Source organism: Saccopteryx bilineata, chromosome 10 (assembly GCF_036850765.1).
Source record: "Saccopteryx bilineata isolate mSacBil1 chromosome 10, mSacBil1_pri_phased_curated, whole genome shotgun sequence".
NCBI classification, from domain to species: domain Eukaryota; kingdom Metazoa; phylum Chordata; class Mammalia; order Chiroptera; family Emballonuridae; genus Saccopteryx; species Saccopteryx bilineata.
The window spans coordinates 17,959,587-17,976,531 of NC_089499.1; the positions used below are offsets into that span (position 1 = coordinate 17,959,587).

General features: G+C 50.2%; 1 protein-coding gene across 1 annotated transcript in view; it reads left to right on the plus strand.

Moving 5' to 3' along the window:
* Positions 1 to 16,945, plus strand: part of GLB1 (galactosidase beta 1) — a 92,272-nt gene that overhangs the window by 24,067 nt on the left and 51,260 nt on the right. Inside the window, exons 3-7 of the mRNA XM_066246102.1 lie at positions 2,330 to 2,480; positions 3,443 to 3,503; positions 5,011 to 5,105; positions 10,869 to 11,049; positions 14,418 to 14,476. Coding sequence (XP_066102199.1) covers positions 2,330 to 2,480; positions 3,443 to 3,503; positions 5,011 to 5,105; positions 10,869 to 11,049; positions 14,418 to 14,476 — 547 coding nt within the window. The remainder of the gene's footprint in view (positions 1 to 2,329; positions 2,481 to 3,442; positions 3,504 to 5,010; positions 5,106 to 10,868; positions 11,050 to 14,417; positions 14,477 to 16,945) is intronic.

Genomic DNA, 16,945 nt, shown 5'->3' on the forward strand with positions numbered 1-16,945 from the left:
TGGGGCCTGTCCGTAATTTCAACCCTGTGTTCGAGGGGACTGAGACTGTCTGTTCCGGGGACCCCTGAAACTATAGACTCTTGGGGAGAGGACACAAGTCAGGGTCATCAGAGAGACCTCTGTGACCGGTGGTGGGTGGGTCTCTATTTAAATGTATATTCCATGCCAGAGGCAGAGAGGGAAGCTGACAGGGACTTTTGTCATTTACTTCCTGAGTGGTGTTCCTGACAAAGTCTTTGGCTAGGAGGATGCAAGGGTTGAAGCTTCTCTCATTTTATTAAACAGTACTTTTCTTTTCTTCTCTTTTTTCTGTTGGGCCATCATCTAACCAGGCATCCCCAAACTATGGCCCGCGGGCCGCATGAGGCCCCCTGAGGCCATTTATCCGGCCCCGCCGCACTTCTGGAAGGGGCACCTCTTTCATTGGTGGTCAGTGAGAGGAGCACTATATGTGGCGGCCCTCCAACGGTCTGAGGGACAGTGAACTGGCTCTCTGTGTAAAAAGTTTGGGGACCCCTGAAACAGTACTTTTCAAAAAGTAAGTACGTACAGTCATGCACCACGTGACAACGTTTCGGCCAATGACAGACCGCGTGTATGAAACAGTTCTGTAAGATTATAATGGAAGTATAAAATTTCTATTGCCCAGGGATGTCCTATGACATCATAGCCGCTGTCACATCGTAGTGTGGCACGTTCCCTGCATGTCTGCGTTGATGCTGGTGAGCACACCTGCTGCCCACCAGTCGGAGAAGTGGAGCACACACAGTGATGCACAGGACATTAGCATGACAGTGATGATAAGTGACCGTGTTACTGGTTCTGTATTTACTCTACTTTTTACTGTTATTTTAGAGTATACTATTTCTACTGATTTTAAGATTTTTTTTAAAATTTATTCATTTTAGAGAGGAGGGGGGGGAGAGAGAGAGAGAGAGAGAGAGAGAGAGAAGGGGGAGGAGCAGGAAGCATCAACTCCCATATGTGCCTTGACCAGGCAAGCCAGGGTTTTTTTTTTGTTTGTTTTTGTTTTTTTTTTTTTTTATATTTCTGAAGCTGGAAACAGGGAGAGACAGTCAGACAGACTCCCGCATGCGCCCGACCGGGATCCACCCGGCACGCCCACCAGGGGGCGACGCTCTGCCCACCAGGGGGCGATGCTCTGCCCATCCTGGGCGTCGCCATGTTGCGACCAGAGCCACTCTAGCGCCTGGGGCGGAGGCCACAGAGCCATCCCCAGCGCCTGGGCCATCTTTGCTCCAATGGAGCCTTGGCTGCGGGAGGGGAAGAGAGAGACAGAGAGGAAGGCGCGGCGGAGGGGTGGAGAAGCAAATGGGCGCTTTTCCTGTGTGCCCTGGCCGGGAATCGAACCCGGGTCCTCCGCACACTAGGCCGACGCTCTACTGCTGAGCCAACCGGCCAGGGCCGGCAAGCCAGGGTTTTGAACCAGCAACCTCAGTGTTTCCAGGTTGACGCTTTATCCACTGCGCCACCACAGGTCAGGCCTATTTTAAGATTTTTATTTATTCATTTTTCAGAGAGGAGAGAGAAGAGAGAGAAAGAGAGAGAAGGGGGGAGGAGCAGGAAGCATCAACTCCTCCATAGGTGCCTTGACCAGGGAAGCCCGGGGTTTCGAACCGGCGACCTCAGCATTCCAGGCTGACGCTTTTATCCACTGAGCCACCACCACAGGCCAGGCACTATTTTTTTTTTTTTTAAAGAGTTTGTTGTAAAACAGTATGTGGTGTTATTGTGGCCACAACCTCATCCATCTCATGTTTGTGGCGCCTCTTGACAGCATCATTTTCTCTTGTGTTTGATTTAATTATGTGCGGTTTTGCTGCACGGCCTTGTAGCCTAAGGAGCAGTGGGCCAGACCAGCCAGGTTTACAAGGGCAACTCTGTGCTGCTTGCACAGCGACAAAACCGCCTCACGACGGTTTTTAGAACGGACGCCTGCCGTGAAGTGGTCACTTAGCATACCTCTTATTACTTTAACTCAGGTATTTTCATCATTCCTGAGCCTTATACACAGTGTCATTTTTATGTAGTAACAATTTGTGTTTATGTAATTCCGTATCTTTTAAAAAGTCAAGCAGTAAATAGGAATGGACATTCTTTGTGGGTCCTACGTGTCCCCCACCCACGTTTGATTCACTTGGGCAGCCGCTGTGAAAACTCGGAACAAAGCCTGTTTCCCAAGAGGCTGCCCGCAGGAGAGGTCTGTGCACCCGTGCGTATATAGCTCTGCGGACAGCGCAGAAATGCCCGTAGCACGTCTGGACTGTTGAGCTGTTTCCGGGAAGGGGCTGTGTGTGTGTCTTGGCAGATACGTGCCCTGGAACTTCCACGAGCCCCAGCCAGGACAGTACCAGTTTTCTGAGGACCATGATGTGGAATATTTTATTCAACTGGCACATGAGCTGGGGCTGCTCGTCATCCTGAGGCCCGGACCCTACATCTGTGCAGAGTGGGAGATGGTGAGTGGGTGCAGACTGGCCCTGGTGTGTGTCCCGGGGCAGGGAGTGGGCTGGCAGGCAGGGACCTGTGGGAAAGGGAATCAAAGCAGTTTAAATAATCCTCCAGGCCCTGGCCAGTTGGCTCAGTGGTAGAGTGTTGGCTTGGCGTGCAGGAGTCCCGGGTTCGATTCCCGGCCAGGGCACACAGGAGAAGCGCCCATCTGCTTCTCCACCCCTCCCCCTCTCCTTCCTCTCTGTCTCTCTCTTCCCCTCCCGCAGCCGAGGCTCCATTGGGGCAAAGTTGGCCTGGGCGCTGAGGATGGCACTGTGGCCTCTGCCTCAGATGCTAGAATGGCTCTGGTTGCAACAGAGCGACGTCCCAGATGGGCAGAGCATCGCCCCCTGGTGGGCAGAGCATTGCCCCCTGGTGGGCATGCCGGGTGGATCCCGGTCAGGCGCATGTGGGAGTCTGTCTGACTGCCTCCCCGTTTCTAACTTCAGAAATAAATAAATAAATAATCCTCCAATTCCAGGTAACGCAGAACCTGTGACTGTAACCAGTGCAGGTGTCTTTTCCCTTCAGAGGTGCCCAGGCAGAGGGGAACAGGTGAGGGTCAGAGGTACGGGCTCCCCTCTCATTGGTCACTCACCCAACTCAGTTCCCTCCTCTGTAAAGAGCAGGTAAGGGGGTGGGGTCTGTCTACCTCACAGGGGAGCTGTGAAGTTCAGTGGAATGAGCTATATATATATAAAAGGCTTTGAAACATTGCATTGCATTCATGAAGAGTGATCATATTTTTACCATGTTCCAGTTTCTTATTTCCCTAAAAGTTTCTAAATCAGGATGCCCAACGCCCAACTCGAATACCCCTTCTCAGAAAACGTTTCTCCCTTCACGGCTCGTAGTGATTGTTATCTCCTCTAAGTGCCTTTTCATGAAACAGGCCGGGCCATTTAATGGCTTCCTTTCTCTCCTCTCCCAGGGAGGCTTGCCTGCATGGCTGTTAGAGAAGGAAAGCATTGTACTCCGTTCTTCTGATCCAGGTAAGTTGTTGCAGATGCCTTGAGAGAATTTATGAAAGCTCAGACAACGTCTAGCAAGAGGAGCAAGTATATATTTTGAAGGCTGGAGTACCTCTGGGCAAACACGTCTGAAAGGTCAGGGAAAGTGCTTATCACTGTCCACTGCAGAACACCAGACATCGGAAGGGAATGGAATAGGCTTTCTTGAACGACTTGACCAGATCTTGCTGACAAACTGATAACTCTCTGAGTTGGCATTGGGCCCTGTCTGCGGCTGGCTGACTGACGTGAACGCTCTGTCCTCCGGCGTTCTTAGAGTATTGCAGGGCCGGGGAGAGCGTCGGGCTGATCAACACAGCAGGCGCGCTTTCTGGAACGGTGTCTCCGGATTGCTTGGGACCACCAGGGCTTTCTACCCTTTCATCATCCCTGTGGCAGAGTGATGTGTAAATGATAGGGGTTTTTTTTGTTTGTTTTGTTTTGTTTCGTCAAGTGAGACAGACAGGAAGGGAGAGAGATGAGAAGCATCAACATGTAGTTGCCGCACCTTAGTTGTTTACTGATTGCTTTCTCATGTGTGCCTTGACCAGGGGGGGCTCCAGCTGAGCCAGTGACCCCTTGCTCAAGCCAGCGACCTTGAGCTACTAGCCAGTGACCTTTGGACTCAAGCCAGTGACCATGGGGTCATATCCATAATCCCACACTCAAGCTGGTGACCCTGCACTCAAGCTGGATGAGCCCGTGCTCAAGCTGGTGACCTCAGAGTTTGGAACCTGGGTCTTCAGCCTCCTGGGCCAATGCTCTGTTTGCTGCGCCACCACCTGGTCAAGCAAATGATAGGTCTTTATTTCTTGTCTGTTTAAACCACCAGAGGTTATTCTAGCTGCATGTCGACCTTCCGGAGCTTCAGTTTCTCTTGGTGGTGGTGGTGGTGGTGGTCACAAAAGCAGCTGACGCTGATGAAGTTCACTGTGTGAAAGGCACATGTGTGTCACACTCTGTGCGTGTTTGCTTCTTAGTGCATTCCCCTCACGTTTTGCACTCTTTAACATCCGATTAGTGTTTTCACACGTATGATCTTCTCATTTCATCCGTACGGCAACTGTATGAAGTACGTACTCTATTGTCCCTACTAGGCAATGTAAAACATATCATTTTTTGGAACTTAATTGTAAAAAGAGAGACAACCCTATTGTGACAGAGAGGCAGACCCACCGTTCAGTCACCCTTTTCTTCATTGAACACACAATGGCAGGCTGCCCCCCTACGCTCCAGGCTTTGTGTCCCGGTGGCAGGGACAGACACCAGGCATACCGGTTCTTGCCCACTGAGAGCTCAGCAGCGGCGACAGCTCCTGGCAGGACAACTTGTACCTGACTCTTAGGCCATGTTGGTGCCTCATTTCAGAAGGTGGTTGTTGAACCCGGTATTTTCTGATCTCTGCAGCCAACCCCAAGGTAATAAATTTGTGCTGTGTCTATTTGTACTAAAAGGTGCATGACGGTTTTAAAGCTGTCTTGTTTTCCAGATTACCTTGCAGCTGTGGACAAGTGGTTGGGAGTCCTTCTGCCCAAGATGAAGCCTCTCCTCTATCAGAACGGAGGGCCGATTATCACAGTGCAGGTAACCATGGAGATGTGTGCATGGGCTGCTGGTGGGGGAAGGCCTCCATCCATTCTCTGTATCTATAGGAGTGATGCGGACCTGAACTGCAAACGTCTGTTTCTCTTAGAGGCAATACCATAGATGGTGCTTTGATTTAAATTGCATTTGGGGGAGGCATTGCCATGTTTGAATGCCTGCTATGGGCCAGACTCTGTTCTGGATGCCCTGTGAATGCTACTCAATTATTTCAACCACTGTCTTTTTACAGTCAGTTCATACTGCGTGGACAGCTTTCTATCTTCATTTTCTTTTTACTTTATTCTTACGTCATAAGAATTTTTTCCTATCATTAAAAATTCTCTTGCCTGACCAGGCGGTGGCGCAGTGGATAGAGCATCAGACTAGGATGCGGAGGACTCAGGTTCGAGACCCCAAGGTCACCGGCTTCATCTGGTTTGAGCAAAGCTTACCAGCTTGGACCCAAGGTCGCTGGCTTGAGCAAGGGGTTACTCGGTCTGCTGAAGGCCCGCGGTCAAGGCACATATGAGAAAGCAATCAATGAACAACTAAGGTGTCGCAATGAAAACTGATGGTTGATGCTTCTCATCTTTCTCCATTCCTGTCTGTCTGTTCCTATCTATCCCTCTGTCTGACTCTCTCTCTGTCTCTGTGTAAAAAAAAAAAAAAAAAGCTTTATGGTTGATTTAACTGGCGACCACTTGATTCTTAGAACCCTCAGTTAGTGCCTCTCTCTGTCTGTGACGCATTTGTGGAAGTTTATCTCCTTCTGTCCCTGCCCAGGTGCCTCTGTAGTCTGTTCTGCTTCCCACACGTCTGCCTGGCAGCCAAGAGGTCACATCCCATGTGTGTGAACATCGCATGACTACCAAGTGGTCTGGAATTGAGTAGAGGCGGCTGGGTTAGATAAGCAAGAAGCTGGCATTGGTGGCCAGTGTTTCAGTGCGTGGACGTTTCTATAAGAGCTGATTTCTATCTCTGTCTTAATTCAGTCCAAGGGGCATTAAGGACGAGTACACCCCCGTTCACAATGCTGGTGCTTTCTCTGCGTGCCTGGAGGGTTTAAAGAGGCCACCAAGGAGCTGTGTCTGCCAGCAGGGCAAAGATGCTTTATACCAGAAGGTTCAGATCCCTGCCTGAGGGTAGTTAGGGCCCTCAACACTATTGTCTGACAGTTATGGGAAGCCCAGCCTGGACCTTCACTCATCCTTATGATTCAGCCGTAGACATCTCTATGATTCGACGGTAGAAGCAAATACTGTCTTCTGGAAGTATTAGCTAGACCAGTGCCATGGAAACTGGTTTGCACTTGTGGATGTTTATTTCAGGCTGCACCAAGACCACACCTAAGAGAAGGAAAGCCACATACACCTATTAATGATATCCCGGGTGAAAACAATATGGAGTGGGAACCTGCCACCCACAACATCGCTTCCCCCAATGTATAGAGCATTAATCATGAAGTAACAGCCTCTTTCTACCTGTTGCTGTGGAGAATCAACTACTTTATTTACTTATTTTTAGAGGGAGAGGGAGAGAGAGAGAGAGAGAGAGAGAAAGGGGAAGAGCTGGAAGCATCAATTCTCATATGTGCCTTGACCAGGCAAGCCCAGGGTTTCAAACCGGCAACCTCACTGTTACAGGTTGGAGAATCAACTACTTTAAAAGCCCACAGTGCTTCGTTGCTTCGCTAAGGAGCTTACAGGATGGGATAGTTACTCTAGAACTAAGACGTGCAGATGATGGCCCATGAGCCAGCTGGCCCGGCTGCCAGTCTTTGTAAATAAAGGTCCATTGGAACACAGTCACACCTGCTTGTTCGTAGCTGGGCCATGGCTGCTTATATGCTGCAATAGCAGAGACTCGTCATTGAGCGGACGAGTCAATGTCAAAAGGCCTAAACTATTTACTCTCTGGCCCTTTATTGAAAACTGTTCACTGACCCCTGCTCTAGAAAAATCCGTGTTTCTCTGAGTCGCACCGTGACTCCTCCGAGTCTGTCGAGCCCTTTTCTCTGCGTGTTTCTACTCTCCCCTCCCTTGCCTTCCTACACACCTTTTTTCTCTGGTTGGCAATCATATAGAACTTGAGAATGCTCCTAGCTGCTGGTGTTTTGAGCACTTACTGGGTGCCAGGCATTGTGCAAGCCTGTTCGTGTATTGACACAGATTATGTGCATGAAATAAAGTCCTGTTTATGTCAAGGTACTTAGTACAGTGATGATGATGGATAAGTGAATCTTGAAAAAGTAAGCAGAGAGAAAAGAGGTTGGATTGGGGCGTGGGGGTGGGCAGAAGAGAACACAAGATGCAAAGGCTCTGGCCCATAGTTGGTAGCGCTGACCCTGAAATGTAGCTCTGAACTTGACAGCCAAATGATGAAGGGGGATGGCCATTTAAATGGCTCTTCTTAAAAGAGGAGAAAAAAGAAAATGAGGGGGAAGATACTTCACCAGTATTTGCAGAGCTTTTCTTTTATTTTTTTATCTTTTATTTTTTTGGTATTTTTTTTTTGAAGTGAGAAGCAGGAGGCAGAGAGACAGACTCTTGCATGTGCCCCACTGGGATTCACCCGGTATGCCCACCAGGGGGCGATACTCTGCTCATCTGGGGCATTGTTACGTTGCTACCGGAGACATTCTAGCACCTGAGGCGGAGGCCATGGAGCCATCCTCAGCACCGGGGCCAACTTTGCTCCAGTGGAGCCTTGGCTGCGGGAGGGGAAGAGAGAGACAGAGCGGAAAGAGAGAGGGAAGGGTGGAGAAGCAGATGGGCGCTTCTCTTGTGTGCCCTGGCCGTTAATCCAACCTGGGACTTCCACACGCCAGGTCGACCATCTACCACTGAGCCAACCAGCCAGGGCCTGCAGAGCTTCTTTAGCATTTATCTCAATTGTTTCCAAAGGGACCTCTGTGGGACTAATCAAAGTGTCAGGATATGCCGCCCAAGGGGAGTTTTCTACTCTGTGTAAGTGGCAAATGCCTCCTTTTTCAGGATGGCTTCTTGACCAGCGAAGCCCTTGGGACTGGGCATGCTGACTGTGCTCACTGTGGTCTGTTTTATTTCTTAAACCCAAAACCTGAAAGTATTGTCAGAGGGATCCTTTCCGGAAAACACTCATCCATTAAACCATTTGGGGGCAGGACCGTGCCAATGATGATGGTGGTATTCAGTTCATCTGCACCACCCACCCTTCCTTTGCTCCTCCCGACTCCGTCCACAGGCCATCAGGTGCTTCCGCGGTGCACACCCAGGCAGGACGACTTCCCACCCGTCCCCCGCCGAGTGCCTTCCCTTGCAGAGCGGCGGCGGGCAGCCCCTCCGAGGAAGCTTCCGTGGTGCACACTCAGGCAGGACGACTTCCCACCCGTCCCCGCCCCCGCCGAGTGCCTCCCCTTGCAGAGCGGCGGCGGACAGCCCCTCGGAGGAGGCCTCCTTGCCCGTCTCTCCAGCCTCCGTCAGGCTGGCCCCCTCCTTCCTAGGGGCTCACAGCTCTTTGTGCTTATGTTTAAAGACCACGTATTCCTGGAATCACAATTTATTTTTTTTTTAGATTTTATTTATTCTTTTTTTTTTTTTTCTGAAGCTGGAAACGGGGAGAGACAGTCAGACAGACTCCCGCATGCGCCCGACCGGGATCCACCCGGCACGCCCACCAGGAGCGACGCTCTGCCCACCAGGGGGCGTTGCTCTGCCGCGACCAGAGCCACTCTAGCGCCTGGGGCAGAGGCCAAGGAGCCATCCCCAGCGCCCGGGCCATCTTTGCTCCAATGGAGCCTCAGCTGCGGGAGGGGAAGAGAGAGACAGAAAGGAGAGGGGGAGGGGTGGAGAAGCAGATGGGCGCTTCTCCTGTGTGCCCTGGCCGGGAATCGAACCCGGGACTTCTACACGCCAGGCCGACGCTCTACCGCTGGGCCGACCGGCCAGGGCCTTATTTATTCATTTTAGAGAGAGGAGACAGAGAGAGACAGAGACAGAGAAGGAGGGAGGAGCAGAAAGCATCAACTCTCCTATGTGCCTTGACCAGGCAAGCCCAAGGTTTCGAACCAGTGATCTCAGTGTTCCAGGTCGATGCTCTACCCACTACGCCACCACAGGCCGAGCACAAAATTTTGTTTTGCACTCGAAGCAACGAAGCACTGTGGGCTTTTAAAGTAGTTGATTCTCCACAGTAACAGGTAGAAACAGGGCTGTTACCTCATGATTAATGCTCTATTAATGCTCTGAGTCGCACCGTGACTCCTCCGAGTCTGTCGAGCCCTTTTCTCCGCGTGTTTCTCCCTCTCCCCTCCCCTGCCTTCCTACACACCTTTTTTCTCTGGTCGGCAATCATATAGAACTTGAGAATGCTCCTAGCTGCTGGTGTTTTGAGCACTTCTTGGGTGCCAGGTTGAGATTTTCCAGTTGGGGATTAAAACAATTGTCTTTGTCAAATTATGAGCTGTCACACATATGTAGATGCGCAACATTACAAAGCATTATGATGTTCTCCACCCTCACCACTCTCCAAGGTGAGAACTAGCCCGTGTCCGGACCCGGAAGCCTCGCGGTGTCCTTGATCACACCCCACTTCCTCCCAGTGTCCCGGCTTCCGCGCCGTCAGTTTCCTGCTCGTTTTTGTGATATGCTCTTACTCCCTGTGCGCGGTGCACACACCCAGACTCCACCGGTTGGCCTTGACTGCTGTGCCTCTTCTCTCCGGGGGACGGTACTGGCTGTCGTTCTCAGGGTCGCGCTCCCTCCCCTCGGCAGTACACCTCTAAGGCTCTGTGGTGCACTGGGTGGAGCCGGAGGGCGTTCATTTTATTGCTTTAGAGCAAATGTGTCATAGCCTTTTTTATTGCTGCTCCCTAAAGAGCCTCTTTAGACATTTTTCCTAGTTGCCTCTATGACATTTTAATGCCTGCAATATACCGTATAACTGTCCATATCTGTATGTCTCTACTTATATATAAAAAGAACAGGATTTTTAAAAAATAGATGAGTCCATTTCCACCTCTTGAGGGTGCCGTCCACCCGGACTGTGAGTGTATGCTTCAGAGCAGGGTACCCCCGCCAACCCTGTTTTGCCATTTTGCACCCAATAATTCTTCATTGTGAAGGCCAACAGTGTAAGATATATGCCATCTTTTGGCCCCTTACCCACTAGATGCCAGTAGCACGCCCCCTGCTGGTTGTGACAGCTATGTCTGAAGTACATGACGGTGGACCCATGTTCAGCATTCACACTCCTTACTGGCATGGATGTTTGCATGACATGTAGAGGGGAAAGTAATGTTATAACGAGTGCACGCAATATGATACCGGTCGTGTGTGTGCGCGTGTGTGTGTGGAAAACTATGCCCAGAGGCTTACAGTGATTGTCTCTAGATAATAGAATTAACGGGTAATTTTTCCTTTTTTTTCCCATTTCTCTCCATATTATAATATTTCTAACATGGGAAGGTATTATTTATGTAATGCTTACAAGATCTATGATCTATAATAGCGTAGAAATCACTACAATCCGAAAACTAGCACACTGGTTTCCTTTTTTTTTTTTCTTTCTAGGTGGGAAGGTAAGTTTTTATGCTGAGTTGCTTTTTGGAAAATGGGTTCGGAGGACTGAGTGTAGTAGGGGATATAGTTTTAGCGATCTTTAAGCCTTGTTATGTCACCACAGATGGCTTAGGTATTTTCTCCAAACAAGAACGTGCATTAATAGAATGGCTCCACGGGGATCTCTTAATTTCCCCCCCCCACCCTCTTCTTTTGTGATCTGCAGGTGGAAAACGAATACGGAAGCTACTTTAGCTGTGACTACGACTACCTGCGCTTCCTGCAGAAGTGTTTCCGCCACCACCTGGGTGATGACGTCATTCTGTTCACCACCGACGGTGTGAACGAGAGACTTGTTCAGTGTGGGGCTCTGCAGGGGCTGTACGCCACCGTGGACTTTGGGCCAGGTTGGTGTTTGAAGTAACAGAAAACCCAGCTAAGGCCAGGCGTGTGGGCGTGGGCTTTTCGCGCGGTCGATCGCTCCGGTTGGCCAGTTGTTTTCAGTGGCATCAGCCTGTTGAATGAGATTTCCTCTGTCAAGTAACAGGTAAAACAGAATCGTTGATAAAGCTGCCCTCCGCGTGGCTAAGATGATTTTATTTAAACTGATTCAGTGTTTAGGACCAGAGCTCCGTTTTCAGTGCTGACAGGGTGAGGCGGGGTCCCCGGGGGTGCTGTCCTCTTAGGGGCCGGGAGCTGTGCCAGCTCTGAGAAGCTCCGCCCCAGGGCAGTCGCCTTTCAGACTCCTTCTCTGTGTGTGTGTCCCCACCCTCCATGCCCCGCTCCCGCCCAATTGTGGCTGGATGCTCGGGGGCTGTGTTGTGGCCATAGTGGACTCTGAGGTCAGCCAGCCACTGGCTGGGCGGTGTGGGCCTGTCAGCCCTGGAGTGCAGGAACTCACCTCACACTCTTGTTGTCTTTCTGTGACCTGTCATGGGCCGGAGGTGGTTTGGTAGATGCTACAAAACTCTTGCCTGACTCGTAAGTGGCAGAGGTTCCACAAGTGAAAGTTCTGGGGAAGGGCGGCGTGGCTAAGGTGCCTCTGGATACAATCAACTTCCGGCTCAACTTCTCTTCCCTGAGGTTGAGAGCAGCATTCACAAAGGACACGACAGGGAACTGCAAGGTGCAATCCTCTGGAGGATCCTGGACTAGACTTTTTTTTTCCCCTCCTCTTAATTTTTTGCTGGGAAGAGCATTATTGTGACAATTGCAATCTGAATGCAATCTGTAGATTAGATTAGATAATAGTATTGTATTCCTGTCAGTTTCCTGGTTTTTAATATTTGTATTGTGTTTGTTTAAGGGATGCCCTCGCTCTTTAGGTCAAGCACACTGAGTAAGAAGAGTCAAGGGCCATCATATCTGCAACTTGTTTTCCAAAGATTTTAAAAATACATATGTCTGTCTTTCTATGGAGAAAGAAATTGATAAAGTAAATGTGGTAAAATGTTAACAACTGGAGAATCTGAGGGAAGGGAATACTATTCGCACAACTTTTAAGTTTACAATGCTTTCAAAACACAAATTATTAACCACCCCCAGAAGACCAGTCCTTCAGGGAGCAGCACAAAGACCCCGCTGTTCTCCTGCCTGAGGACTAAGATACTCCATGCACGTTGCAACGTCCCAACAGTTACCTGCCTTCTCCTGAGAAGGATGTCATTGTATTTTTAAAGGGATTCTTCCACATTGAAGAATGAAAGAGATTCAGAAAAGAAAAGCACTGGCTGTAAGTGAGTTGAGTGTTTCTAGAAACACGGTCCACTGCTGAGAGCACTTGGTGATGAAATCACTCATCTACAAAGAGCCGCACAGGAAGCGGCTTGCTGGCTTCCTCCCGCACTGCACCGCTCCCGCCCAGTGATGAAAAAGCACAATACTCTCTGTTGGGAGGAACAAATGCAAGATTAGCCCAAGTGCATCGGGATAATGCACTTTTGCTACCTGTGGGTTGAAGGACAGACCACTGCAGGGCCAGTGTGTGTGTGTGTGTGGGGGGGGTTGTGGCAGCTCCATTCATTTGCAGGGCTTTGCCTGGGTGTCAGAGCACGGGAGGAGGCTCCTGAGAAGAGAAACTAAAGGTATCAACGCCATCTGATGCTTATATAGGGAGAAATTTACAGCCATCAGGTAAATAGGTAAATGAGATGACACTCCTTGATCAACACACTCTCTCCTGAAAGCTGGCCTTCCAGAGAAGCCAGCGCCCCTCCGAGAGCCAGGGGTAATGGGGAGGTCTTGGCTGGTGTCACTTCTACTCCCGGATACCTGCTGTGGGGACTGGATCCGGAAGTTTGGGACCAGGGTGTCCTGTGCTGTGGCTGGAGAGACACTGGTCATGCTCATTCTCTCCTGCTGTAAGGCAGCCATGACCCCTCTGTGGGGAGACTCTTTCTCTTGGTAGAACAGGAAGGGAGAAGAGAAGACATGGGAAGAGAAGACACAGGCATCCTAAGGAGTATTTCAGAAGGAAAAATGGACAGCAAGTAGCTGATGATGTACAAACTAAAATTCAGAGGATACTCTATTATTTAAGGAGAGGCACAATTTGTTATTGTTGTTTTGACAGAGACAGAGAGTCAGAGAGAGGGCATAGACAGGAAGGGAGAGAGACGAGAAGCATCAATTCTTTTTTTTTTTTTTTCTGAAGCTGGAAACGGGGAGAGACAGTCAGACAGACTCCCGCATGCGCCCCACCGGGATCCACCCGGCACGCCCACCAGGAGCGATGCTCTGCCCACCAGGGGGCGATGCTCTGCCCCTCCGGGGCGTCGCTCTGCTGCGACCAGAGCCACTCTAGCGCTTGGGGCAGAGGCCAAGGAGCCATCCCCAGCACCCGGGCCATCTTTGCTCCAATGGAGCCTTGGCTGCGGGAGGGGAAGAGAGAGACAGAGAGGAAGGAGGGGGCGGGGGTGGAGAAGCAAATGGGCGCTTCTCCTGTGTGCCCTGGCCGGGAATCAAACCCGGGTCCCCCGCATGCCAGGCCGACGCTCTACCGCTGAGCCAACCGGCCAGGGCCAGAAGCATCAATTCTTCATTGCAACACTTTAGTTGTTCTCATAACATTAGTTCTCAAAACATTGCTTTCTCATATGTGCCTTGACCGTGGAGCTACAGCAGACCTAGTGACCCCTTGCTCGAGCCAGTGACCTTGGGTCCAAGCTGGTGAGCTCTGCTCAAAGCAAATGTGCTCAAGCAAGATGTGTTTGAGCTCAAACCCCGTGCTCAAGCTGGCAACCTCGGGGTTTTGAACCTGGGGCCTCCACATCCCAGCCCAACGCTCTATCCACTGCGCCACCGCCTAGCCAGGCGGCACAATTAAACCACATTCATCTCTTTGATTCGTTAATTAATCGGCAAATATCTGTGGCACTATTCCGGGTGTGGCACTGTGGAGGCTACAAGGGGGTGTCTTCAGAGCATCTTGTGGGGAGCATCTGGGTCAACCAGATGTCCATGTGAAGAGAGACTCACCGGGGACATATGTGCAGGCTGTGGTGAAACACAGGTGAAGAAGACGAGCCCGTGACGTGAACCCAGGGCAGTGCAGTCAGGAAAGGCCATGCGGACCTGTGGAGAGGAGGCAGTGTTTTGTGGTCCACATACATCTATTGGGCCGAGTACACCCTGAAGCTAGCTTGGAAGTGTTCCAGGCCCATGGGAGTGTGGGGAAGCGTTGGGGCCTCCGGTTCAAGTCCTACAAAGGGCTCTTTTTGTTTCACTTCTTGTCATTCCCGTGACTGACCTTTCTTCTCCCTCCGGTAATGTTCAGGTGGCAACATCACAAATGCTTTCCTAATCCAGAGGAAGTATGAACCCAAAGGACCCTTGGTAAGCATGGGGAGTGAATGTGGAGAGACCGCTGTGCCAACTTCAGTACGATTGTTGGGAGAAAGATCCGGCCCTGGGGTCGTGGGGACGCAGTCCTCCGGGTACCTGAGTGACAGCAGCAGCAATGCTCCTGCTTGAAGCTGAGGCCCGGCCCTGGAGTGGACTAGGATGGGGACTAACAGGATCGTCCTGTCATCACCTGGCTTCATGTTCTTGCCTATCTCATCTCAGCTGGTCCTCATGGCAACTCTCATAAGTGGTATTTTTATTGATTGCTTGATTTGATAGAGAGAAAGAGAGAGAAACATCGATTTGTTGTTCCACTTATTTATGCATTCATTGGTTGGTGCTCATATGTGCCCTGACCAGGGATCAAACTTGCAAACTTGGCATATCGGGATGATGCTCTAACCCAGTGGTCGGCAAACTCATTAGTCAACAGAGCCAAGTATCAACAGTACAACAGTTGAAATTTCTTTTGAAAGCCAAATTTTTTAAACTTAAACTATATAGGTAGATACATTCCTTATCGAGGTAGCTCCTGCACATGGTATTTTGTGGAAGAGCCACTCTCAAGGGGCCAAAGAGCCACATGTGGCTTGTGAGCCACTGTTTGCTGACCACTGCTCTAACCAACTGAGCTACCCGGTGAGAGCCATAAGTAATATTTTTTATCTCTAGTTTCAGTGAGGCTCAGACAACACGCCATTGTACAGCTAGAGAGTGATAGGGCCAGGATCTGAATTCGGGTCTGTGTTTCCATCTTTAATGTGCTTATGAATCACATAAGAATCTTTTTTTTTTTAATTTTTTAATTTTATTTTTTTTACAGAGACAGAGAGAGGGATAGACAGGGACAGACAGGAACGGAGAGAGATGAGAAGCATCAATCATTAGTTTTTCATTGCGCGTTGCAACACCTTAGTTGTTCATTGATTGCTTTCTCTTATGTGCCTTGACCGCAGGCCTTCAGCAGACCGAGTAACCCCCTGCTTGAGCCAGCAACCTTGGGTTCAAGCTGGTGGGATTTTGCTCAAACTAGATGAGCCTGCGCTCAAGCCGGTGACCTCGGGGTCTCGAACCTGAGTCCTCTGCATTCCAGTCTGATGCTCTATCCACTGCACCACCGCCCGGCCAGGCACATAAGAATCTTGTTAAAATGCAAACGTGGATCAACCAGGACTGGGGTGGGGCCTGAGCTTCTGCCTGACAGGCAACCAGCTGGCATTGGGCTGCAGGTCAGCTGACCGCACTTTGAGTTGTAGGGCTTTGGGGCATCGTGCTGTGTAGGCAGCAAGGAGGAGGAGACGGTGGCAAGGTTCATGCAGGTGGACAGAGGCCATCAGTCCAGAACTCTGTTCTTTCCTTCTCTGCTCTGGTTTTTTGTGACTTGCATCAGTTTAAGGGCTTATGCCCTGTGCTTTCTCTGTGGCAGGACTGGCTGCCCCACCTGTGGTCAGACCTTTGTACCCAATAGCCTTTTCTGAATCTGGCCTCGGCTTAGTGAGCAGTGTAGAACCCGCACTCACAGGCTTTGGGTGGAGCTATAGTATTTCCTGAGGTGAGGAGGCCCCAGAACATGCCCAGATTTCTTTTTCCTTCTCTAGACCTAGTGCTTGCCGGTAGTGCATGCCCAGGAGAGACATGAAGTGCTTAGGGCCTGTTTTGCAGAATACTTGGACAAGTTACCTCCCTTTAAGTCAATCTGAAATCTGAAAATCAAAGGGTCAATTTGGAGCTGGTCATATTATAACAATATTTTGCCATCTGATTCTTTTGCCCAACAAACTTCCCTACCATACTTAAACTGGAGATTGGTTAACAAAATGTTGATGCAGACATTACTTTTCAGGAATACCAGATTATCGGTGTCTGAGTACTGAGTTTGGGCGATGCTATTGTCAGAAGTCTTCATTGGTTCCCACTGCTCTACTTTATATACATATATATATATATATATATATTTTTTTTTTTTTTTTATTTTTTTTTTGTATTTTTCCAAAGCTGGAAACGGGGAGGCAGTCAGACAGACTCCTGCATGCGCCCGACTAGAATCCACCTGGCATGCCCACCAGGGGGCGATGCTCTGCCCATCTGGGGCGTTGCTCTGTTGCAACGAGAGCCATTCTAGCTCCTGAGGCAGAGGCCATGGAACCATCCTCAGTGCCTGGGCCAACTTTGCTCCAATGGAGCCTCGGCTGCGGGAGGGGAAGAGAGAGACAGAGAGGAAGGAGAGGAGGAGGGGTAGAGAAGCAGATGGGCGCTTCTCCTGTGTGCCCTGGCTGGGAATCGAACCCGGGACTCCTGCATGCCAGGCTGACACTCTACCATTGAGCCAACCGGCCAGGGCCCACTGCTCTACTTTAAACAGCACAAGTCAACTCCTCCTTCTACCTGTCCCTTGGTGGGGGACCTGGGGTGACAGTTACAGGGCAATAGCCCCAGCATTTAAAAGTCATCACTCTATCC